Source organism: Anopheles bellator, chromosome 1 (genome assembly GCF_943735745.2).
Source record: "Anopheles bellator chromosome 1, idAnoBellAS_SP24_06.2, whole genome shotgun sequence".
Taxonomy (NCBI): Eukaryota; Metazoa; Arthropoda; class Insecta; order Diptera; family Culicidae; genus Anopheles; species Anopheles bellator.
This window is the reverse complement of record NC_071285.1, coordinates 11,645,933-11,670,887: the sequence shown is the minus strand read 5'-3', so window position 1 is coordinate 11,670,887 and position 24,955 is coordinate 11,645,933. Positions and strand designations below refer to the sequence as shown.

Sequence of the window (24,955 nt, the reverse complement as noted above, 5' to 3'; positions counted from 1 at the left end):
CCAGTGCCGTATCGTGGTGGAGTAACGTGATGCACTAGTTTCTAGCACTCCGACCAAGTGTGTGAAACGATTCGAAAGGAATGGTGGCCGAGTGATTGTAGCTTTGTATATTTGAGCTACATTCTCACACGCCGAATGATAGCACTATTTTCGTAACCTACACTAGATTCGATTAACATATCTCGTTACACAGCCGAAGGTCTTTCCACTTGCGTTGGGCCACACTTGGGCCACAAGCGGCCATAGGTGCTCCCCGGAAATCACTCTCGGAACCTCTTCGTGATACGGACATGAGATGGCGAAAGTGACAGCATCATTTCGCCGAACGATTGATTTGTTCCCGCAACAAAGTATCATCCTTAGGTACCGAACGGCACTTGGGACAGGTCAGTATAGGTTGGAGGATGAAGACGCTGAAGGTTATGATGGTATGAAGGTCATCCCACTTCAGTAAAGGAGAACACAACCTGTACATTGCTCGGGAATCCATTCTTTTGATGGTAGAATAAACGAATGTTAAATATAAGTACAAGCACTTCACCGATCCAATCCACAAGTCGGAGTGCTTTTAGAGGAGTATGGCCATGTATCGTGAAAACGTAACGTATCGTTCCGCCGACAGTTTGAACTGCAGAAGATATTGCTTCACGGCACCGGTCTTTAATAGATTATTTAACTTTCATTCAGTAACTACAACCACAAGTTGGTTTACTTCCGAAGCTACTCAACGCCCTTCGAGGCAGTCGTTAGACATCTTAATAGCGCAATAGCAAGACAGTGCCAAGATGGACAGTAAAACTTCGAAAATAGCGCTCGCGTTGGGCAAAGGTTGGGAACGGATAAACATCCACCCTTGGGAGAGGTTATAAAAGTATTGCAATAAACCAGAAAGCCACATAAGACGTCAGCGAAGGAGGGACGAACGGTAGGACGAAGCACTTTAGGAGCTTCATTTAACCGTCCGTGGGGAGATAAAACAAGGACGCATACCGTGCGCGAAGGCGACCGCAGTGATAAACACTACTCGGCAATACTCTGCCCATTACCATAAGTGGATTCTATTGTTTTAGAGTGGAGTCTTTCGCGTGCTGAGGATGTCCTTTTTCTGCATGCAAATGAATGCCGATTCAATTCCGTAGCCGTGTTGCAATATTCATGATGATAAATTCTGTCCACTGTCACCGGCCGGAAAGCAGGCGGAAGGAAAGTGTTCCACCATTACACTACTGCTGCTCCACCAACGTGACAACAATTTTCCTCTGATTGCCATTAATTAGCCCGTGCTCCGGTGGTCCGTTGGCCCGGTGTGCGCGATACGGAGAACGCGATAAAACGGTTTAAAAAATGGACTTCGTTCAGTTCGGAGCGCCTGATAGGTATGCAACCCGATTACACCTCACTCAGTGCGAAGCGAAGCGAATTCACTTCCTGCTTAATACGCCGTGTCGGTGGTGGTGGTGGTAGCATTGGCAACCGACAATGACGGAGCAGGAAATGGTCAGTTTTCCCCCATTGTAGCCGCGTGCACACGGACGAAGCTGGTGCACCAACGAATAGATCATTTGCGGCTTTGTCCGGCGGTGACCTGTTCCACAGAGTGCTGGCCACTAGTCCACTGCACTTACACGCGATTTGGCACCATTTCGCGCGAGCTCGAAAGGACCTTGGCGAGCTAACGACGACGACACACTGGGGGCCGAAACAAACGACCTGCGGCCGTTGAAAAATACAGCACAGGAAGACGGAGGAATTTGTGACCCGGCGCTCACGCGGATAACTAATAGCAACCGGAAGCGCGGCGAATAATGCAGTGGCCTGAGAATTGGGGACATACAGGGAACAATGATTCAGTGACCCAATTTCGCCGGTCAGGAAGTTCCTTTGGCAGGGATTCGCCTTGGAGTACGTCAGGAAGAGGGAAAGCCCAAGCATTTCCGGTCTGGTTTTGGCCGGGGAGGCACGCGAAGTCCATTTTTAAGGAACCTTTTCACTTAAATATAGGTTTGTAGGCTACATTAAACCCACAAAAATTCTAATGTGCCATTGCTGCAAATTTCACAAACTTTCCAGCTCCGCTTCTCCGTTAGAGTCAAGTTCTATCTTCGTTGTATTGCGTTGACTCGGGCGGAAAAGTTTATCGATAAATGGAGAAGGCAATTACATTCGCAAAGAGTGCGCAACTCTTTCTTCCGGAAAAAATAAAATCGGCCAGGGAACTGTACCGGATATTGTCGGAAGATGAAGATGCATTTCCAACAGGGAAAACGGGCTTTGGCAGAAAACTTTTGCAATAATGCCCAAAGCTATTATATTGGATGTGAAAAGAAAACTCCAATCGTTGCACTAATTTTTATTCCGATTGCTCTGTCCGAGGATTCCTTTTCCGTTTCAATTGCTTTCCAATTGGCTGCACACCACAATGCTTGATGGGAGATTAACTCGAAAGAGAGCTCGAAATGTTTGCAAAACAGAAAAATGATGCTACTGATGCCAGAGGTTAAACTATGGCAATCTGTTCGTAATGCCTCTTTTTGCTTTTATGGTGCATTTACGATTTTATCTCCGTGGCCTATCGAAGGCTCCACTTAATCGTTCTATGAAAACTTCACCGTCCCGGCGGCTTACCTCGGCAATGTCGTTCCGTGCAGCCGCTTCAAGCAGGACCACACTATCCTCGAAGGTGATGTGCCGCTTGTAGGAGCTCGTTTGCGTCCCCAGCCGGTCCCGGCTGCGCTGTGCCTTGAGCCATTCCTTTTCCTTCTGTTTGGCCACCTTCAGCTGCTGTGCTCGGCGCCTGGAACGGGGAAAAACCATTGGCTGTTGTTAGAGCCGGGTATATAATGGGGAGCGGGGACAAAAAACAATCATAATCATGATATCGTTGCTACTTATTGACTTCCTTAATAGATGTTTAGGTTTTCCCCGTTTTTTTTGTAGAATTAGTTCGTGTGCAATGCAATTTTTCCCGAGCACGACATAATGCCATCAAAGGTACATCGTTAATGGAGCGCTCGGAAGGAAGGCGGCCTTTCGGTGGTGGTGACCGACCGAGAACCGACCGACTGACCGAGCCCGCCAAGTTGACGGTCACAACGGGTTAATCACACCTGCAGGCCCGCTGGAACTACCGTCCAAAAAGAGACGATGACGTTGCCCCCGCAGTCTTTAAAGTGCTCTAGGCCTTGCGGCCTCACCAGAAGCCAACGTCCAGCCCGATGGTCACCGTGGACAGATAAACGGTCCTTGGACCAAATTAGTCGCCGTGAAAGTGGAAACGGAGAGCAGCAGCAAAACCTTCTCCTCGAAATACCTTCACCTTTCTTTCGATTTTCCTTGCCACAAGGCCAAGGTTTGCGACCAACGAGAAAGAGAGAGAGAGAGAGAGTTTTGGAACTGCCGGTGACGTACTTCGACGACGAAGAGCAGGCTTCGCGTTAATGAGCTCCAAACGGTTGGCGTTGGGTTCGTTACACACTCGAGCATTGCAGTGACATTAACAGAGCAGGCGGTTCAACTCTAACCTTCTACACGCTAGATGTGGCCTGCTTTGCTGGATCCTGTAAATGGCTCCATTATGGGTGCACCCGGCTTACAGAGACTCGCCCGGAGCGCTGGGAGAGCTAACGGGTGGTCGTTAATCCGTTTTCCGGTCGTATCCTTGTAAGTAGGGTTGTTTTTAGCAGGCGTAAAGAGCCCGGCGTACTCGGTGTCCTCTATACCCTTAATTACCGTAATGAAAGTAACTAAACGTTGGTGGAGAATATCCACATAAACTAGCGATTAAAATGCAGCTTTGAACAGCGTGATTAAGCGATCAAAGCCAATGGCGCACCATTCAAGCTTGAGAGTCCTCTTTTGGTGGGCTTTTTTAGAAAACAAGTTTTCCACAATGGACTGAAGGTATTAAAATGGCGGACGCGCGGCAGCACAGAATTAGCCAAATTATCTTTTCATAATCCTACAGCTTACCAGTTACGGCACAATTTTAAGTACAATTGGTGTTAAACGGTGAGCATTTATACACACCTCAGGATTCCGACACCAATCCACAAACGGGTTGCGGTTTCCCTGCAGTGCAGTGAGATGCACGCGAACTAATAAATAGCCCGCCGCAATCGCCCGTTTGCGAATGCTCTATATTTGAAATTTTTTAAAAATATTACCCAATCAATTGGCCGGCAAACGTGGTTCGTTTTGGATGATTTTAAATATAATCACGAATGCGTGCCCGGCACCGGTGCGTGCTCACGAATTGCATCCGTCTGCCGCGGTGGGGAAGCGTTATCCTCGGCCATATTCGAAATACTCAACGCGGAAATGTGATGTGTGAAAAATATCGATCGGAAAAGCGATCGATAACCACCGCGGTCCGTCCGTTCGCGAGTGAATCGATTGATTGGAAATGGTTTCCCCGTTTCATGGCCATCCCGCGTGTAAAAGGTGTGAAACCGGTCAGTCGTTAAATCGTTAAATCATGCACAGCTCTCACTGCTGGCGTAAAATGCGCTCATGATGACGGTGGAACGTGAAAAGCTTCAAGCTTTTGTGGTTCAGACGCGGTAATTTTAAATATTCAGCTTCATGGCACTTTTATAAGACGATCAAACCACGGTTATTCGAAATGATGTTGGTCAATAAACTCGGTTCATTGGCGGTGTTTACGAAATCAGATGAATCGGTGAATTGTTTCATCGTTTAGCGCCTTGCTGCCTGACCACCTCACAACTATTCTATCGTATGCGATTCAAGCGGCGAAGTTTATCGCAGCATCGGAATGCCAAGGATCGGTGTCGATTGAAACCTCGCCCATAGTGCAATGCCAATGCCACAACGCTACAAATGCCATTCATTTTGCGGGTCCCTGCTGGTGACGGCTGGAGCATTTTGCGCAAATCTCAATTGTGTCAATATCGCGCGCGGTCGGAATTTGCGGTCGATGATGAAAATTCCGGTCAGAGGTGAACCGCGTGACGCACTTCCCATCAGATACCTCCTCTACTGTATGTCCACAGCTAAGAGGCACCGGAGATCATCGATTGCGTACCGTGCATAAATTATCTACCAATCGATTACTGTTGCCCCCAAAATCAACCTATAACGCCCCGTGCACGTCACGTGAATAAGTTTCAAGCACGTTGAAGGGTATGGCGCGTGATTTATGAGATTTAAGTAACATGGCAGTAAATTTGCAACGAATGCATGACTGACGGATACATTACGTTTTGAACCACCTGGGGTTGGGTGCAATAAAAAAACTATTTACATAAATGTTAATCAAACTGAGTGAAATCAACTCACACGGCCACCAGAGTCAGCAAACATCGTTGGGCAATAAAAGTTTGCTCACATGTTGGGCCTCTCAACCTCAACCGAAAATAAGGCCAATCGCATCAATCGAAGCGTAACAAATTTATTTCGCACTCAAATATGCTTCAAATGCAGTCTGCGTTGTGGTGCGTTAAATTATTCGTTCCCCAGTGTGATGCACTTTTTGTGCTTACGAATCGTTTGAGAATCGCTCGATCATTAGAATCCGTTTTTTTGTGCGCCCCAGCGAACACAAAAAAACATTGGCAACCTCATCATCATCGTTCGGACAGCATCGAGTTGAGCATAAAAAACGGATAAAATAAAATAGCTCCTGCCTCCCGATAGACAATGGTCGGAGGACGCTGGACGCTGTTGCAACAAATTGCCGCCATCGCCGCCGCCGCCGAAGAAACAATCGAACATCGGCGCGTCGTAGCTCCACCAATTCCATTCAACTGCCAGCGCGAGCGACTAGTGTCATGTCAGCAGCGGAAAGCGCAATGCCTGGCCCCCGATCGGACCTATTGGTACTGCGGCTCCTATTGGCACCGGTAAATGCGTTCCCCGCCCGAAATGCACCGAAGCAACACTAATTGCAATCATAAACCGTGCAGGTAGACCTGCAGGACCCGCCGGCTAGTGTAGCATCTCCGTTTTGATAATTGGAACTTTTACCACTCCATCCGACGGGGGCCACGATGTGGGTAGCATGGGTTTTTGGAAATCTCGGCCGGTCGAACCAACGCGCGACGTAGGCGCGCTTCGCGTATGTCGGTCATCGGCGGGGTCCGTGCCTGAAACATCACCAAACTAACAATGCAACAATGGCAAACAAACACAGCACACGAGCGGCAAATAAACGGTCCGGGGTTCGCGGAATATCGCGGGTCGCCCGCGACTACAGTGCGGCTTGGCGTGGCCCTCGCGCTTTACTCGCTCGGGCTGAAATGAAACGGAACGGAAACGAAATGAAACGAATCCAAGCGGAACGTGATTTTGGGGGGGGGGGGGTGAAAAACGTGGAAATGTTTGAAGAGAGGCAGATTTCGGAGTAGGCAGAAAAGCTCTGCAAGGAGAAAGCGCGATGGCGGTGGGTCTTGTTTCGCCCTGAACACCATATTTTAGGCCCTTTAAAAACAATCAACAGCCCGCGGGCAAGTCTAACGTTCTGGCAAATAAAAGTCAATAATTAATTTAGGGGAAAACATTGCCGGGAGACAGGGAGACCACCGGCTTTATTAGTTTTGTCCCGCTTTGGAAAAATGGAGCACCCGATAACATCCACGCACGAGTTCGTTTGAAAAGCCGAAAAGCAAACACAATTATCAATCAACAACAAACTTTCGATGGGAAACGATAATTCCGGATTTTCCGGACACGTAACATAGAGGCTTGAACTTGACGTGCCGAGGGACCCGCTCGAGGCCCCACTCTAAGGTCAACTGTAAGGGTGGCGCAAAAGGTCAGGGTGCCGTGTCACGTGACGTTGAGGATGGGTTGAACTGAAGTCGAGCGCAGAAAGTCAAACAAATTGCTAAATTGTACGATAGAAAAGGAAACGAAACAGAGGGAAAAGTAAATCAATTTCTTAGAACTCCATCCATGTTCGGAGCTTTGGGAGAAAGCTGATCCCGAGAACGTCTGGCCGAAAAGCGGCTGTTTTCGAACGAACGTGTAGCTAAATGTTTCGTTTAAAAACAACTCGGCGTATTTACAAGATTACGAAGAATGTGTGCGATTACGCAAATATTGACAGCAAATTTGGCATCACCAACAACGAGTGATTCAAATACTTCTTAAGGGTTTTAAGGGCTGTGCGATCGTCATCACCCAGACGATCGGGTCAGGCATCGTTGACCGTGGTATATACCAACTCTCTTTAAATTTGTCTCTCTTAAAAATGTAAACTTTCGGAAGTCTCAAACGGTACGGAAGTCACTACGCGTTACTGAGCATCGTTCTCGAAGCATTCTTGCACTGTGTATTAAAATGCTTCGTTTTAGCTGCGTCCGGCACACGGTTAATGCGCGAATGGAGTGCGAAAGCGGCAGAATGTTGACATTGTGTTACTTTTTACAACCCTTAAAGTATTCACCTAACACATGCCACATGACAGGTTCGTGCGCATTCATATTTCATCAAACGCGCCGTCCGCGCCATTTACTGCAACATATTAAATGTGCACCCTTCCCCGTGACGGAGCAGCACGAAGGACACGAGGGCAAACTAAATACTTCCTCTTTCGTCATCACAAATTTTATGGTCGCGCCAAAAGGATGCAGTAAAAAATGGCCGTCATCGTTAAAACCCCCCAAACACTGCGATGACTGTTTACTCTTTACGAGAAAATAAAAATCCATCTTTTTCTCTCGCTCTCTCTCGCTCGCCGAGTTGCCGGTCTTCCGCAGCCCCCGCCGCTAATCATTAAGATGATCGTAATGGCGATGACGGCGATGATGAGTTGTTTTACTCCACAAACGGACGGTGAACGGACGCGCGCGTCATGACCTTTAATCCGCTTCGGAGGATCCGGACGCGATGATTGAAATGTTTTCGGGGGGTGCTTGTGACACTGCGGATCGGTATAAATATTTTATCATCTTCGGTTCGCTGTGAGAAGAAGAAACACAATTTTCCTTTGCCTGCACCGAGTGTCACCACGACCCCGTATGGGGCCTTGGGAATGAATTAAAAATGCTACGTCGCTTCCGCGCCACACTGTCTCTCGGAGAGAGACGCGTGGCGCGACCGATAGTCTTCGGGAGATTTTGCTGGCAAAATTCGCCAACCTCTCGCCTCCCGGGTGTCCCTGTCTGTGGTGACAAACACAAAAAAGGAAATTCCAAGTTCATTTCCAAGTTTATAAATAAAACATAAATCAACCGACGCGACCGTGTGTGCGTGAGAGGCTGAGATGCGAAAAAGAAACATTTTACGCAGAGCAAACTGATGACGATAAAATGAGGCGCGTGTAGTAGTGGCTGTGTCCGGAACATCCTGATTTTCTCTCTCTCTCTATTCGACTATCCTCAAGTGGCAATTTTCAAATCGGCGTGATCACACCGAGGACCGCATCGGCGATAGTAACGGCCAATTAACGATTGTCCAACAGATGGGTGATGGGTGTAAACATTAAATTCCTAAGACGAGAGGCCAAGCAACTCCTTGACACGACCGGAATCCGGGAGCGGACGCTTATGTTGCAACAAAGTATTGACGAGAGATGTATCATCATCATCATCACTCCGGAGAGCAGCCAGACGACGTACGGGCGTACATTGCAAACGACGTGTGCAATCACCACTTGGAACCGGTATTTCACTTGTTTACGTTTAATTACGCATTTGGGTAGCGCATCCCCGTTCGGGAACGGTATCCCCGTACCGTTTTTATGCCTGCCCGAGTGTTGAAGAGTTCTTGCCCCGTTAGCCTGTTGCGAGCGTCCCAAAACAGCACCACTTAAGATGTTTGCCTAGCCGGTGTGGGAAACAAGTGGCCTTCCCAAGACCCCAACCAAATACCGGCGTGAGCAAGAGCTTTTTACAGTCTCCGGATCGGTCCGACGCTTGTTGCTAAAAAAAACCCCAGCACGTTTGGAAAAGAGAGTCTACCTCCGAACAACACCGCAGAGAATAGTGTCTACGGTTTGTAATTTATCCCCAAAATCGGCTTCACTTAATATGGACACTGCGTCTGACGGCGGCTTTCGTAACTCCTCCGCAGGTTTATTAGGGCCAAGCGTTATTACCCTTTCCCCGGAAGCACTCGGACGGTACTGCTTTAAAGTTATTAAAGGTAATCATCGATCAATGATCATGATCAGCGGCCAGACGAAGACGCGACGGTGTTGCGAGTGCCGAACTTTCTAAACTACTCTGACTTGATACCAACCCGCCCGCTGATGTTCGATGATCGATTTCCCTTTTATGTGTTTAATCGATTTACTTGAAGTAACCTCGGCAATAAAAATCGGAAACTGGAAAGCTTCATTAGCTACCAACAAGGGAGACGCGTAGTGTCTTTACGTCAAACTCCTCCACTGGCTGGGTGCTGGGACTCAAGTCAAGTCGCTCTCGTTTGCGCACAGCGCGAGATGAAGTGGCAGGCACTTTCCATAGAATACCGTTTTTAATCACACGATCTATTAAAGTTCCGAGACTCCTGAGAACCCGTTTGGCGCGCTGGTACGGCGGGGTGCAAGCGGGCGCGATGAGACAAAACGGAGCATACCACGCTTCGCTAATGACACTCCAACTTGCCGTGTGGCCCGGAGTGAAAAGATAATTTCCGTAACAGCCTGCAAGCATGATGTCACGTATTTATAATGCACTTACGCCCGGTGAAGGTGAAGAGCATGGCAGAGGCTATCTAGTGAAGGTTGCGATACCCCGCCGCCGCTGTTGGGGCGAGGTGTAGAGCAAAAACAAATAAATTGTCCGCTCCGGAGCTCTGATAAGGGCGAATCGGAGCGCCAGTATGCCACGCCATGCTGAAGAGGGTGACCTTCCTCCACTGACAGGACGGCACAGCTCAACTAACACCGGAAGAAAACTCCCGGCCGGAGCATAGAAAGCAAAGCTCGCTGTGTATGTGTGCTTCATTGAATATCTTCACATTACGAGAGGACCCCCTTTGGGGAACAGATGGACCCGAGGGCCCGTGTCAAATTAGGTGGGTAAAACGTGGAAAGTTTACGAGTGGGTTTTTGCCTGATGAAAGCCGGTGCCGAGTGGTGCTGACGGACACACGTCAAAAAGCTTGGCGACACCATGCGGACAGCTTGGAGAATGATGTGATCTTCACACGACGACGGGCGAGCGCTGGTTTCGGGGGCACATACCGTAATAAAGTGGTCCGGCACGTCGCAGTGCAACTTTTGGCATCGGGAGTAGCGTATCGCTTCGGGCGTTTGAACGGATGTAAGATAAAATAAATCTTTTACATACACTCCAGCACACTTCTGGTGCTGGTTTAAATTACGTGGTTGTCAAAGGGATCGCTCCATGATTGAGTGATGCTACAGAGAATGATGCCCGTAAAATTCAAAATTGAGCCCATAGGTTTTCATTCACCGTCAATCGTAAATACGTCCAATCGTTCATCGATGAAATCAGACATTGAAAAAAGGCCGCCGTCAGCAGTATTTTATTTGCCTTTACAATATTTAGTTGTCGGTGCAGATTTCCGTGCATCGCACGTCGTAAGCAAAACGAAGAATCTGACAGCATCACATGCCAAACCAAGTTGGCGCTGTGTACTTTGGCGGAACTCAATCAACAACACCAGGGACCACGCAGTTGAAAGAATTAAACAATTCAACAGAGTTCGATAAGAGAATAACTATTGAATAGTGGGCGTTTTCAAAACATCATGAAGTTTATAAACCTTAGATTTATTTAATGAACATAGTTCATTTTGTGAAACTTCCCATGGTAAGCACTTTTCTCTGTTATCACAATTATTCAGAAAATTTCGAATATTTGGTTGAACTTCTTAGCGGGCGATTTAGCTAATAATTTCTAAATGTGCGTCCAACAACGTTCAACAAAGACAACTGACGTTGAAATAATCATTAATAATCCTCCGAACGATATTTTCCACTCAACGTCCCTCAAATTTTCTTTCTAATAAAAACGCGAAGTAGTGTGCAGCCAGGAAACCAACGAAGGCGCATCGAGCGTGCTCAAGTTACTGAACCATCAAAGTAGCCATATTTTTGCTCCACAACACGGAGTTAGCTTCAGCATAAATCTAAGAGGGACGGCGCGCTGTAAAGTGTCCCACACAAAAAGTGTCGTTTTTTTGCCACAACTACAAACGGCTAGATCTTTCTCAACAGCGGTAGAAACAGCCGCTTCCAATCTTCCCAGAAAACCATCAACTGGTTCATCCCCAGCACCCGAGGGGATGTTTTGTGCAAAATGGACACTGTACGGAAGCATCACTCCTATATCGCTGCCGAGACAGAGAAGAAGACCAAAACTCCCCCGGGGTTATAAATCTGTTGCTGCCCACCCACACACACCCAACGAGTGCTATCAGGAACAGGAAATTCCGGAAACGGGTAGCAGAAACCAAACCAACAGAATGATCTGTTGTAAGCCGTCAACTAAAAAAGCACATTCTTCTACGCTCTTGCAGCAGCGTTCTTAGCAGCGCTCCAGGCACAGGAGAGAAAGCAAGGACCGGACCGAAACACAATGTGGGGGATGTACACTTCCGTCCGAGGCACGGTCGTAGGGTCCTGTACGGTTAGAACGGCCAGATTTTCCTGCACCCAGCAAGTGAAGTTATGCACTGTCGAAAGAGCATCTGCTGTGTGTTGCACGATCCCGGGGCATCTAATGGCGGTCCTTCCGGCCCAGAAAGGGAAACCTTCTTCCGGTATTTGTCACTTTCGGGTGCGCCACCCTACGTTTTTGTAAGGATAGCTCACACAGGATCCAGTCGGACAGACTATGTAGCACCACAGCAAGCGGGACAGAGAAATGGCAGACAAGTGAAAAGCATGCCCCGCCCCGAGGGATGCATCCTTCAGCGACGACAGATGTTGCCCTCGGTACACCGCGCCATGATCGTTATGATGCACGCAACAATAATAATGATTTTACGAGGCGGTAAGCATTACGTTGGTTTTTTACGGCTACTGTTCATTCAAGCCCCAGCTCGGAAAGAAAAGACTTTCCCTCGGAAGAAGCTTTTGGCGGCCGCGCACTAAAAAACCAAAGATTAATTTTTATTTCATCACCGCTTGGGGTCCCGTAAGCAATTGAAGGAAACACCCGGGCGAAGCACAGGCCGGGTGGATTACTTATTCAAACGTTGCTGCTACGAATGCTGCAAGCGAAGGCTCGTAAGGACGAAAAAATGACCATCAGCATCATTGCGCGGGTCTTCTTATTTGTGGGGCCATTATTAAAAATTAAAGTTGCCCACGGTGTGCGTACGCAGAAAAAGCTTAGTTAATTTTGCTGTTTTTTTATTACCAAAAAAAGGAGGGAAACAAGTTTTTGTGTGTTAATCAACTTCCAACACGCCCGAGAGGAATGGGCGTTCTTTTTCCACGGATCCACACGACGTTTGGCAGTGTTCTGGGAAACACGAAATAAGTTGTGAAAACAACCCAACGCACAGCCGGAGTGAAAAATGTCCAGATTCGCATGAACGCCCGAAACCGTAGGCCGCCCTTCGAACAGCAACGGGTCCGAGTTCGAGTTGTTCGACCAAAAAAGGGTACCATTCGATCCCTGGCGCCGATTCGGGGGGCCGGTGCGCGCCAACCTTTAAAGGGAAGACTTTTCCGACCGACCATAATCACCATGGGCCTTCGCTAGGGAACTTGCTCACACCGAGCGGATGTTGCATTATTAATGTGGCGTAAAGGCGTATGTTTGCGACCTCCGGCATTCCGGATTTTGGCGGTCCCAGAAAGACCCCGACGTGTGTAGCTATTCTATAAATTGTAAAAAAGGTCCCAATGATGAGAATGATTAGGTTCCGTCCTCTCATTTAATTGCGAAACAATGCCACGCGATAAATCGGACGCTCTGCTCTGGGAGCGGGTTTTGTACCGTTCGTTCGGAATGTTATTAGAAAGAAGCGAATGAAAGTAAATTATCACTAAATCCGAATCCCCCCAAAATTGCCTTCAAAATTATTGCGGTCACGGCACACACCGATGACAGCTCGTGCTCGATTGACCTTGTCCCAGGCGGCGTTCTGATTCCACCTTTCAACACTCGAGTGGCGCAAGACGCTGGGCAGGCGGAGAAGTCTTATTTTTAGCGGATCTCCGCTCGGTTGACAGGCACGTGACGGGTTGCTGACCACAGATCATGGTTATCGGTGGTCGGTCGGTGGTTCATACGAAGGTTAGCGCGTCTCGGGCACAGGATTTAAGTATTTATTATTATTAGTGGAACGGATAGGGCCATATTAAACACCAAGTTACAGTTTTGCTCGAGCAAGTTGATTCACTGTCAGCGTTCGAACTGACATCGTCTTTGGCATAGAAACCGACCACTCGATGCAGCGTAGACGGGTGACCTACGGACGATCCCCGGATTCGGACACAGGAAGGTCCATCATTTTCGGTTCGGTAACAAGCCGATGCTAATTGCTACGCCAGACAGTTTGGCATGTGCAACGGATGAAAAAAACGGTGGCAAGCAAAATACAGCTCAAGTATGATTTAAATCAACAAATGGCTGACGGTCAATCACTGGTAGATGCGGCTCGAGAAGGCTACCTACTTACGGCTTTCGGAAACTTAGGTTCTATAGTACGGTCCCCTAATGAAACAGATTTCAATTCAAAGTATCTCAAGGAACTGGTGAAAAGTTTCTTTTCAATTTGGGCAAACCGTAACACCCCGTGTTCGTTGCAACCACTTGGAATTGTGGGGCCCGGCACAACCACAATTTATGTAGAGCATCAGCATCAATTTAGAAGCAGAAGTAGAAAAAGACAAAAACACATAAAGTAAGCTCCGTGCCTCTCGTATGTAATTAAAATTTCCCCAAGCGCTGTTCGGTTGTTGAAGCTAAAAAAGAATGGCAATTTTTTTCTTCTCCTGCTCCAGATTGTCCTCTATTTAATTTCCACCCATTTGTACTATCATTTGCAGGTGACGATCGGGGGGCAACCGGGATTCGGATGTGACCCTCCGGAGGCCCGAACATCCAACGTTGCCGGCGTTCGTGCTAAACCAACACGGTGTGCAAGAAACACTAACAGCCGCCCGGTGTCCTCGCCCCCGGCGGCGGCTGGAACTAACGTGGAATAGTGAGCGAGCGAGGATAAATTAGCATAATTGCGCTATCCATTATCCCTCTGGGCTAGTGTGTGACTTAATGAGCCGCTCGCCCCTTGCGGTTAACCGCGCGGTACATGAGCAGCAATATGTTACACTGGGCCACCAGCCCAGACCAGAGTCCCGGACTGATCGTGTTTAAAGTATTAAAATAATTGGTTTTATTGTGTTTCGTTACTTATATCGCTGGCATGCCTTTCCACGCTGGTTTTTCGATCGGCCACGATGGCCGGTGCCACCGAAACCACCGCCGCTCACTTCCGGAACTCGGTACTGCATTTGGGCGCGCGAGTGAACCGACACTGCTTTACAACAAACTAACGACCCGAGGCACAGCTTAACGTTCTCGTTGCCGCTTCGTAAACAGCGAAGCGAACAAGAACATCGACTTCGGGTCGGTTCCAGCAAAAATACCGACTCCTGCGACACGATCACCAGAGTGTAACACCTTCGTCAACCGATGCACCGCTGCATTGGCGAGAAGGGGATCTCGAAGGTGCTGCTGCAGCTTGTTTCCCGTTGCACTACGCACATGCACACACATATACACGCACAGACACACGGACGGCGCGAAGGACGCACTCACACACGAGAATCGAAAGATCGTAGGTTCGCGGCAAGACTACCGAAGCCCGCCCGCAACCGGACCCGGACGGAACTGCACTAAACCGGACGCTGTGCGGCCACCGGCAGAGGGCGAAAGAGCGCGGACCGACCGAATCCGACTCCGTAACGGCCGTGGGTTGACGGGGGGGGACGGGGTGGCACAAGGGCACTTTTCCCTTAAAACTAGCCATCACCACCACCCGAAAGACATTCGCGCCCGAAAACCAACTCTCGATTATCGATCGACCACGGGGAGGCACGCGGGAAAGATGAGGTCTCTCGGCATACGAAACGAAACGAAGCAGCAAACTATGAGCCGGAGAGGTCGGAAAGTTGGGTGAAAATAGAAACGGCGCCCATGAATGTATGGATGAGCAGCAGCAGCAGCAACGGGGCGCACACGTGGGTCACACCGGAAGAAGAAAGTCTGGTCGCTGCGCCCAGCCGGCGCGAAAAAGAAACAGGACGACGTGTGTTTGGGAGTGGGGTGTTAAGTAAAGAAAGAGCGAGTAACTAAACAGCCGCCGATGGCCCCGAAAGAGATATGCAGCCAGTCTGCAGGCTGCAGGCGAAGCCGAAGATAACTGCACTTTGGTTAGCGTATGATAAAAACGAAAACCAAAAACAACGGTGCCGCAACAATAAATAAAACCCGCAACAAACACAAGGTGGAGGCGGCGAAACAGCAACAACAGGGTAGATAAAATAGGTAAACATGGAGGAGGGCCACCGTTGCGAGCGGAGTGCCATCACTCGCACCCCCGGGGCCCCGCAGGTGGAAAATGGAAGAGAGTAAATAATTGGTGCGGCTCACGAATTAACCCCGAAAACGGCTGCGCGTCACGTGTTGCTGATCACTTTTCTCCGGCGCCGGCTGCTAATTGTGGGTTGAGTGCGTTTAAGGACCTCCTCCGTTCACAACGAGCTACTACTTACATGCGCGCCAGATGCAGCCGGTCCTGCGTGGAGAGATGCTCGACCTGAGCCATCTCGGAGACTAAATCCGAGTGCTCCATTCTGCCGATGTCGAAGCTCAGCTTGCGACTCCCGCCACCGGGGGCGCTGCCGCTGCTGCCGAGCCTGCCCGCCGACGAGAAGCGGCTCGCGGGGGCCGCTGTTGCGGTGACGATGATTTTCGCCGCCGTCGCTTTGCCGCCGTCGATGTGCCACCCGAAAGCCTACCGGCCCCAAATCCCACCCACAGAACACACGCAGGACAGACGCACACAGGGGAGGACACAGTCACCTAAACCAACACCATGCCGCGTGTCACGTTTCTACACTACACTCGATGGTCACTGGATTTCTCGATTTCCCGGTAAGTACACTAGAATTGAGGAGAAAAGAAATTAAGCTTCTTCCTAGGGCCGTCGTCGTCGTCTTGAAACGCTGCGTGATGTACTTCGTCTGCTTCGCTGCCCTAATTTATAACTCGTGTGCCACAGACAGCCACACGTTGGTGTGTAATGTGATAATTGTCGGTACATTCTGCTCGGCGACTCGCCACTGCCAATAACAACAGCATCCCTTCTGGGGGTTCCGTCGTGTGGCGACCACAGGAAGCCATTTTTTCACGGCGAGGTTTGTGGTTTCGAGACGGCACTTAACACTTCAATCACTTGCCTGCGAGTTTAACTCGTCTCGATGGCATCACTGGGAGATGGATTGTTGGACTGGTGATTTTGAAAAGTTTAGCACAACTTGAATGATTTCAATTGGAAAACATTGTACCGCATTAGAGTATAGTCAGGTTCATACGACGACGTATCTGCAAAAGAAGGGAAAATAAAATACGATTAGATCGAGTAAGGCTAAAGTATCTAAAATCAATATAATGCGAAATAATTTCTGCCCAACAAAATGGACAATAACAAACACAGTAAGAAAGCCAATCCGTTGCATAAGTAAGCACATAAAGTATATATATACTTTAATTAATTTAACTTTAGCTTCTTTAAATTCACGTGCGCTAATTAAAAGGCGTCAATTAACACCCTTTTCCCGCTCATTGGCTGCGGGGTTGCGTGCGCTGCAATAATTATTTAACCGTTGGGGGGAACTGTTAAAACTGAAATCAACATCAAATGTTCCGACCCACGAATGCGGAGGAAACTGCCCAATTTTCGGTCGGAACACCACTTTGGAAAAAGAGACTAAGAAAAAAAGGGGGAAAATAAAACAAATGGTTGCAAAATCGGTGCAAAGGCAGCTGAACCTGCCAAGCGGCGCAACTTACGCCAAAGCCTTGCCTTGGCGAAGCCTCCTCTTTCCGTGATGGAGATCAATCATCGGCAAACACTCCGGTATCGGGCGGTGCCCATCATCCCATCATCGCTTTCCACATTAGCACACCGTGGGTTCGTGATCGTGAGGCGGTGCTGTTGATATATTCATTTGCAGTCAACATCAACCCAACCACAACCCAATTCCTCCTTTCGACTGCGTTTTTCGGTCGACAGTATTTTTCCCTCCTGATGCCCACCATTAACACCGTTAAGCGACGACGACGACGATGAAGATCACCGGTATTTGGGCTGCTCATGGGTTTCCAGCTGCTTCCTGGAGCGTGGAGAAAGAGAGCGCGAGACAGGGCGAACGGTAAACGAGAAAGAGTAAAAATGCAGTCACATGTGCTCGGCGGCCGGACTCGGTAGTTTAGTCTGTCTTCACGGGCATATCACTATGCGTGTGCCATTCGTACAGTTAAGACGCGTGAAGCGATACGGTGATACTGCAACCGGTTGATAGAAAGTAGGTTCGTGATGTAAAACTTAGTTAAACTTACCAAAAGGCAACCATTGCAATGTGATAAAGTGATAAAAAAAGTGATAAAGTAATGCAAACAATCAAAGTCAAAGGTAAAAGTGATAAAAAAGAAAGCATTTCAAGCGTAATTTCGATCTCCTTCCTCGAGTTTAAAAGGAAGTAATATAGAAGAGGGAAACACAAAACATGAGTCAAGTATGTAACCAACAAGACAGGTAAGTTGCGATTGCATTGATTCGTGTGGCATTTACTCAATTACCTTTGCTATTGTTTTAGGAACGTAATCGAAACGTAACGAACATAATATTTGTCAAAACGATCAAACTAAACTGCTCCAAAAGAGGACCAACATCAAACGAAGGAAAACGAGAATGGAGAAGCGTTCCTTCGAAATAAAGATAACCAAGGAAACATGTCGAGGAAATGGCCAAAATAGATGGCACCTTCATTTTCATCTTCTACCGAAGGTAGAAAATACTACGCCCATCAAGACTTTTCGAAATTCGGTTTGGTAATTCAAAACATAAGACGACGCCGGCCTGCTCGGGAACAGGAATATCAAATTAACAAAAATCGGTGTCGAAAAACGGACCCCAAAATGAATGGCACAGACTTGCCGGCGAGATAGACGGACAGTCGGAAATGATCAAACGATATGATGCTGATGGTGGATGATGAAGACGCTCTCTGCGCCGATGCCCGACTCATGGATCAGTGAAAACGATGACCGGACGTAGTAATCAAATTTTCGACCATCCCAGACGGAACATCCTGTTACGGAGCGAAGCAATACCAACGGCAGTAGCGGCAGCCGCGCCAGAAAATTAAATACGGTTTGCTGTCGCAAATATTTTAAATGCCGCTCGGTGGATGGAGGACGATAAAGTTCGTCTGTCTCTCGTCGGAATCTCGAACACTCGCAGTCGCATTTTAATTACACTGTTAATTTGATTCACTCCCAGGTCGCCCCGTTCCTGAGGGTGACATTCGTTAGGCCTCGTTTCAATTTCCTCAAACAAGCAAAAGAGGGGCCCCGCCCGCCAACCGGTCGACTTAATCTAAAGTTTTTCCAAAATAAATGGACTCACCGGGAGTGTCCACCGGGAGAAGAAACAGAAGCAGGCAGGCAGAAAGGTTGGCTTCCGGGCCAGTAAGTCTGGCGCATGTTACCGCGCCACACCGCGCGGGCAGTAATTCCTTTTGGCCGAAAATTTATTAAACCGTTGCCCCGGGTGTGACCAATCCAGATCGGTGGCAGTAAAACGATTTGCACGATTGCAAATCCGATTCGCCTTTCGCGCAAAGAGTTGTTTATAGCCCACGGCAGATCCGTCGGTAGCGTTCGCAGTGTGTTTTATTTGTTCTCTCGGCTCGGCTTGTTTATATTTCATGGCCCTCCTTAGGCCGGGAATCGCATTCCCGCAGGAAGACTTACGGCGATGTCGCTCGTTCATGGAAGATTAATCGATCCAGATGGACCATTTGCTGAATCCGTAGCTGAAGTTTGCCAGAAAAGAAAGTTCGGACGTACCCTAAATGAATAGCACTCATCAATTGTTGACATGATTACGTGAATTTGGGCCGGATGTCCCGACCCGACTGTAAACAATTCAATAATTTATCTCCATTCCGGAAAGGGAACCACTCGATCGAAGCCCTCTTCAGCGAGTATCAATTTGTGTCACAAAGAATGTAGTCAAAGGGTCTTCTAAATGCGCCACCGTGATCCGCACCATAAAAAGCAACGACGACGCCAACAGGTACGATAGACACGGTGTTTTCTTGTCTGCAATAGATTCGTTCCTTTCAGGGGGTGAGCGAACAAAGAGCGAATTTCTGCCGAGAAAATCATTCAGCACCTCGGCAGAATATTAATCATTTGCTCTGGGCCCATCCCGAGGGCTCATCCTCGCCGAAGCAATGCTCTATTTGAAGTTACCCTCAAAAACGCCCGAAAGCGTTTGTTATTCATGCGAAAAACCATGGCATTCAACGCACAAACATGCGTTCCGTCTTTATCAGCTACGGCGCCGAGTGCTATGGCTTAGGGCATGCTTCTCGACCATCTCGAAGCTTTCACGGATAGTAGTTCGGCGACCAGTGCCGGCCGATTTCAGGCAATCCAAGCTCAGCTTCCAGGACAGATACGTGACGAAAATGCTCAATCACTGCGCTGCTCCCGACAGCGCTTTGATAAATGGAAGCAGCGAGCAGCGCAGCGAACATTTCCATTCCATTAGCAGCGAATTTGGTTGCAAATTTCTGTCTGCCTGTACCACACCGAAATTCCTGTTCAATAAAACATCTGTTCTTACGGAGGAGAACCTTGGCGGCGCCACGGCGATTAGTGAATTAATTTTACAAAATCAATCATCTTTAATGATCGCGAGGACCCAACGCCCAAACGCGCCGGGCGTGCGCTAATTTCGTAGAGTCCGAGGCCGTGATCAGGTGTTCATCGAGCGGTTGATGAGGCCAATTTCCGGATAGAGCAGAGCGGTGGCTCACCAATCAGGGCGCGCTGGTTCTTTTGAAAAGTTCGCGAATTGTAGATGCCGCGAATTGGTGGCACCGCTTTTTAGGGCCGCAGGGACGATGATTTATCAGTCGCGGAGTAAATAAATTAAATAATAAATTTGTGTTCGGAAAGAAACTTTCGTTTGCGTCCACTTAAAGTACCAGGCGTCTCCATCAGGACGTTTCTCAAGTGAATTTCGCATTTTCATTTTACTGACGAAGATTTGCCCCATTTGAGCGTTTGTGAACGAACGTTTCCGTTACGCTGGTAGTGGAATTAATAAATCAACCTTAATTCCGCCGCGTTTCCCGTCATCATGACAGACCAAAGTTTACCGAGTCGCCGCCTAGAACAAAGCTCGACCAATCAAGCCCTCGCCGGCTAGAGAGCGGCCAATTTGGCACACTATCAAACTCCTATTCTCGAGGCCTGCCCATCCGCCTGCCGGACACGCCGCCTGTCTCAAGGGCCATTGAAGAAGTTAAATACGGCGGGAAGGGAGATTAATTGCTAACCGTCTGACACCCGTCGTCTTCGGAGTGGGGTGATTGCCAAACCCCAAAGCAAATAGCCGACGCCGAGGTTCAATAATTACCAACCGACCAGAGCTAACCAAACAGCACCACCACCACCGGCGAGTAGTGGAAGTGTTAATTACGAGCGATTTTGTGCAGATCGCAAAACATAAACGGCTTTTCCGCCGCCGCAGCACGCAGCAGAGCAGAAGAGCGTCCAACGTCCAATCATCGGATAAATGATGTTTGATCAAGACACTCAACCCAGGCGATTCCGGGGCCGGGCTATAGTTTTATTGATTTTACGTACCGGCCCAATCGGCTGGCTGTGCTGTTTATGAAATGATCTCGTAAATCTCCTATCGACCACTCGACCTCGAGCGTGGTTCGCAAATGGAGCAGACCCACAAAGTCTGTGCGGCCTCCTAGAGGCACTGCACCGTCGGGAGCATCACATGTTTGAGGCACCTTCGAGGACCACGGGACATGTTAAAAACGGGACCCATGTTCGCCAACAGCTACCGGTCCCATGCGATACGCTTTGTCGTCGTCCGGTGTTCGTTAGTAAATGTTTTGCTCATGAATTTTCGAACGGTGCTGTCGTCGTCCTTCCGATGTTAACCATTTTCATTGTTTGTCAGCGCGAAATCCCTTGAGAAATTGTCTAGAGCAACAAGCTGCGGCAGGTGAAGCCTGCGTTTTCCTGGAAAACCTATAAAAGGGGGCCTGTTCGGAGTGGCAACAGGGAAGTTCACTCAACGAGTTGCTCTGGTGTGGGCATCCTTTAATACAGTGTAACATTTTTAAAACGGAGGACTGTTGGAATGAATGGAGTTAAATGGAGATTTAAAAACTGAACGCCTTTAATTTAAAAAAAAGAAGTAGATAAATTAGTGTAATCGCTGGAAATGAGATAAGTGAAAGCGTCGTTCTAGAAACAACGGTTTGCAATTATCAGAAAAGCCTTGCCATTGTCCATCCAACCCGGTCCGGTCTTTATCATGTCACTTACCATCTGATAGCACCAAAGCACCGTTGGATCTCGCAGGATCTCAGGCCTTTCATGCCGTAGAATACATGACCCACCTCACTAAGTGTGCTTATAGAGAGAGGACACTTCAGCGGGTCATTGCCACTATGAAACAATGGAAAAGTAACACCAAAGCGGAAAACCCACCCGCTCTGAGTACCGCGTTCTATTGACACGTGGCTGATACAATCGTCCTTCTCCGACACGAAAGCCGATCGGAATCGTGGGCAAACAGCAAAGCAATTCCCCCTCTTAATCGCTTTCCGGTTGACGGCAACACGAACACTGACAGCTCTAATCATGCATAGCCGAGACCACGCCGGAAAGCGGTTCCTACGCTTCTCGTGCGCTGCAAGAATCCTGGAAGAGTCGCCTTATCGCCATGACCCCAAAATAGAACCACGGCACCAAGGCTGATGGCCTAAAACTTGGAACGGTCCTGTGTTCTTCTTTGGAACGTGTCCCTCACGGAAGGTCGTATCGAGGGTCCAGGATTTCTCCTCCATAGAACGAGGTTAAGCGTTCAGCCCCGAGCAGGTCAAGGCTCGTTTCATTTTATTGCCCCGAAGGCACCAAAACTACAACCGACCACCACCGGAAGTAAACAACTGCCCGCCCCCGGTGCAGAACCAAGTTGCAAGGATGCAATAAATTGTTTTGTTTCGACCACGCAGGACCTGCTGCTGCCTATGCGCTATACTCGTATCGTCATCGCTATCCCGCCGAAGATAGTTTCACTGGCTCCAAGGTCGCTTCCTGTAGGGGTCGGCGTGTCCCAAGGGATACGAGTTGCACCCGTGTTGTGGGCGAAATGGGTTAATCGACAACATGCACGCGATAAACTGCAGGCGGGAAATGAGGCCACGGTGCACGTCACACTCCCGAAACGCCCGTGTCGTCCCGGTCTCGGAATGCAGAACGGAGTTTTCGAGGCGTCGGCACCCAACCCGGAAGTAGGTAATAAAATGGCAGCCACCGGAAGACGAGAATTGCGGTGCGATCGTGCTGCTGCAACGATAAGCGTAGACATTGGGGCTAGAAACTTGCCAGACTTGATGGGCCCTCCATTTTTACGGGTCACGCGCAATCAAGGTCTGGTGAATGGGGCATGCAAAGCACACGATGTAAGTGCGGTGTGTAATTTTTAAAGCACAGTAAGGACCAAGAAATGACCCGCGACCTTGGCTACGAATGTGTCCTCTGCGTGTTGTCACACTTGGAAAGTCTTGGGCTGGGCAAAGTCACAAAATTTTAATCAAGTTTCATGTATCCTGTGTGTCCTCTCTCGATCGTTGTTGCTCTCCCGTGACATAAATCGAAGCACAGCCACGTGATGTTAGCGCAAAGCGCAAATGAACATCGCCGGCGAGTTCTACTCTTTCGGAAGTTTTCGTTTCGGTTGCTCCAATCCCGGGCCAAATCCAATTATCTGCTACGTCTACTAAACTCTCACACGATTCAATGTACACATACTAGGGAGACGACTGATAAAGTTCAACTGGGGCTGTTACTGTAAGGATTCTGCCTCCGACACTAAATTAAGCTTTACGCATCACGCGCACCACTCTTTATGCGATATCCGCGCTCGCAAACGACTAACGTACGACGGCAACGTACCAAAACGGCACTTGCCATGTTATTAACCCGAACAAAAAATGTAAAGTGGAGCAAAAAAATGAAACCAAAATACAATTACCTTACCCAAAAAAGGGGCCACCACAATGCCACGTTGTTGTCGCAGAGTTGCCGAGTGGTTGAAGGAGTCAAAAACTCAATTTTGAGGGCGCTCGCGCTACGTCCTTCATCGTAACAATATTTGGTGGCTCCTCGTACCCTCGTGAGAGAGGTGTGAGGTTCGGGTTCCTGGCGACAAGTGCAGTGTGCTATTTGCAACGGCGACCGGATTTTTGCATTAATCAGACCCCAACGGAGGGTCGTTATGAAATTTGCACCACATTTCCCGCGGAGAGCAGTCCGGACGCAATCGCCAGTATCAACCATTTTAGTACCTCGACTGCGACTGGAAGCTTCGTGGTTGAATGGAAAACCAATCCAATTAATTCTTTTGCTAAGTAAAACCATACGATTTTACATACGATGCGTTTCGAGACTCTCCGAATAGGGTAAATAGGGTGAAATTAGATTTTCGCGCTCCGAAGCGAAGGAAAACAAATCAACAAAGATAAACGGATTTCGAATCAATTTACGAGCGAAATTATCTGTTCCCACGAGAAATAAAAAGATGGGTTCTCTTGACGAGAACGCCTCTGGAGCCAGAATCAATTACCCGACCCGGCCATGGACGCGTAAAAGCTTCTCTCGCACGTCCCGCACGTTTGTGGGAAACTTTTCTTTGTCCACAAAAATGCTTCTAGCTGGGTTCGGTCGGTGCGGTCCAGGAAAACTTTACTTCACAGAAAACCCGGAAGCGCAGCAAACCGGCGACGTGTGTTGTAGACTTGGCCGGGTGTGCTGGTGTTTCGTTTCCGTGTCCCGGTAGTGCGCTAAGTTGAATCGCCCCGAAGAGTGGACTCGTTCAGTAAAAGCTTCGCCAGGGCACTGCCTTAAGAGACCTTTCGGATAATGGTAATTTTTTGTCCAATGCAACTTTAGGACATAAATCGTAAGCAGCAACAGCACCAGCAGCATAAAGGACACTTGGAAACAGATTTTCGCTTGCCCTGAGTTTATTTGTAATTCAGAGGGCACAGCGTTGTAGGTGGTTACTAAGTACAAAAGTTGAAAAGTGCTTCCTTTGGGAAGAGAGTCCTTTACACACAGCTTGTGCCGCTGCTACTCGTGGGGTCCCTTGAAAGCCCGAAAGAATACCGTCGAAAGATAGCATACAGAAACTCGTTCCTGTCTCGCGTTTCTAGTATGTGAAAACTATGCTCTCGAGGCGCAAACGGGGGGCTTTTATTAAATTACTTCTGCCCTAGGGCTCGGTGTACCGGCGAAGTAGTTTATTACACTGAAATAACGGGCCGTCAGCAGCAACTTCCCGGGTACGTGGCGCACGCTCAAAGCCCTAATGATGAAAGTAATTTTGGCGCAGCCAAAGGAGCTTGCCAAACGAAGGACACAGCCACAACAAAAAAGCATAGTCCACCCTTCAAAGCCCAAAGAGGGGAAAACTTGTGTAAGCAACAGCGCCGGGTGGCCACAGTATCGTGTGCCATCCTCAGCGCGTTGAAAGGAAATGCAATATGGAAATTTATGCTGCCGATGCGCGCCAGATGCAATCCTACCCGGAGCCTTTCAACGGACGTGTCGGGTCGTCCAATAGAGGCAGAGAGGGAGAGTACACTTTTCGCCTAGACAGCATTTCAATTTCACTCAATTCTCCTCGGCAAGTCTAGCAACACTCTGCCCGCAGGATAATAATCAAACAATAGTCT

The 24,955-nt window shown here is 48.6% G+C and overlaps 1 protein-coding gene across 1 annotated transcript in view; it reads right to left on the bottom strand.

The window, feature by feature from the left end:
- Window positions 1-15,910, bottom strand: part of LOC131215364 (protein phosphatase 1 regulatory subunit 12A-like) — a 33,261-nt gene extending 17,351 nt beyond the window's left edge. The window contains exons 1-2 of the mRNA XM_058209755.1: window positions 15,665-15,910; window positions 2,626-2,794 (exon numbers count right to left, since the gene is read on the bottom strand). Of these exons, the coding sequence (XP_058065738.1) occupies window positions 2,626-2,794; window positions 15,665-15,744 (249 nt within the window). The 5' untranslated portion in view covers window positions 15,745-15,910. The remainder of the gene's footprint in view (window positions 1-2,625; window positions 2,795-15,664) is intronic.
- Between the last annotated feature and the right edge of the window lie 9,045 nt (window positions 15,911-24,955).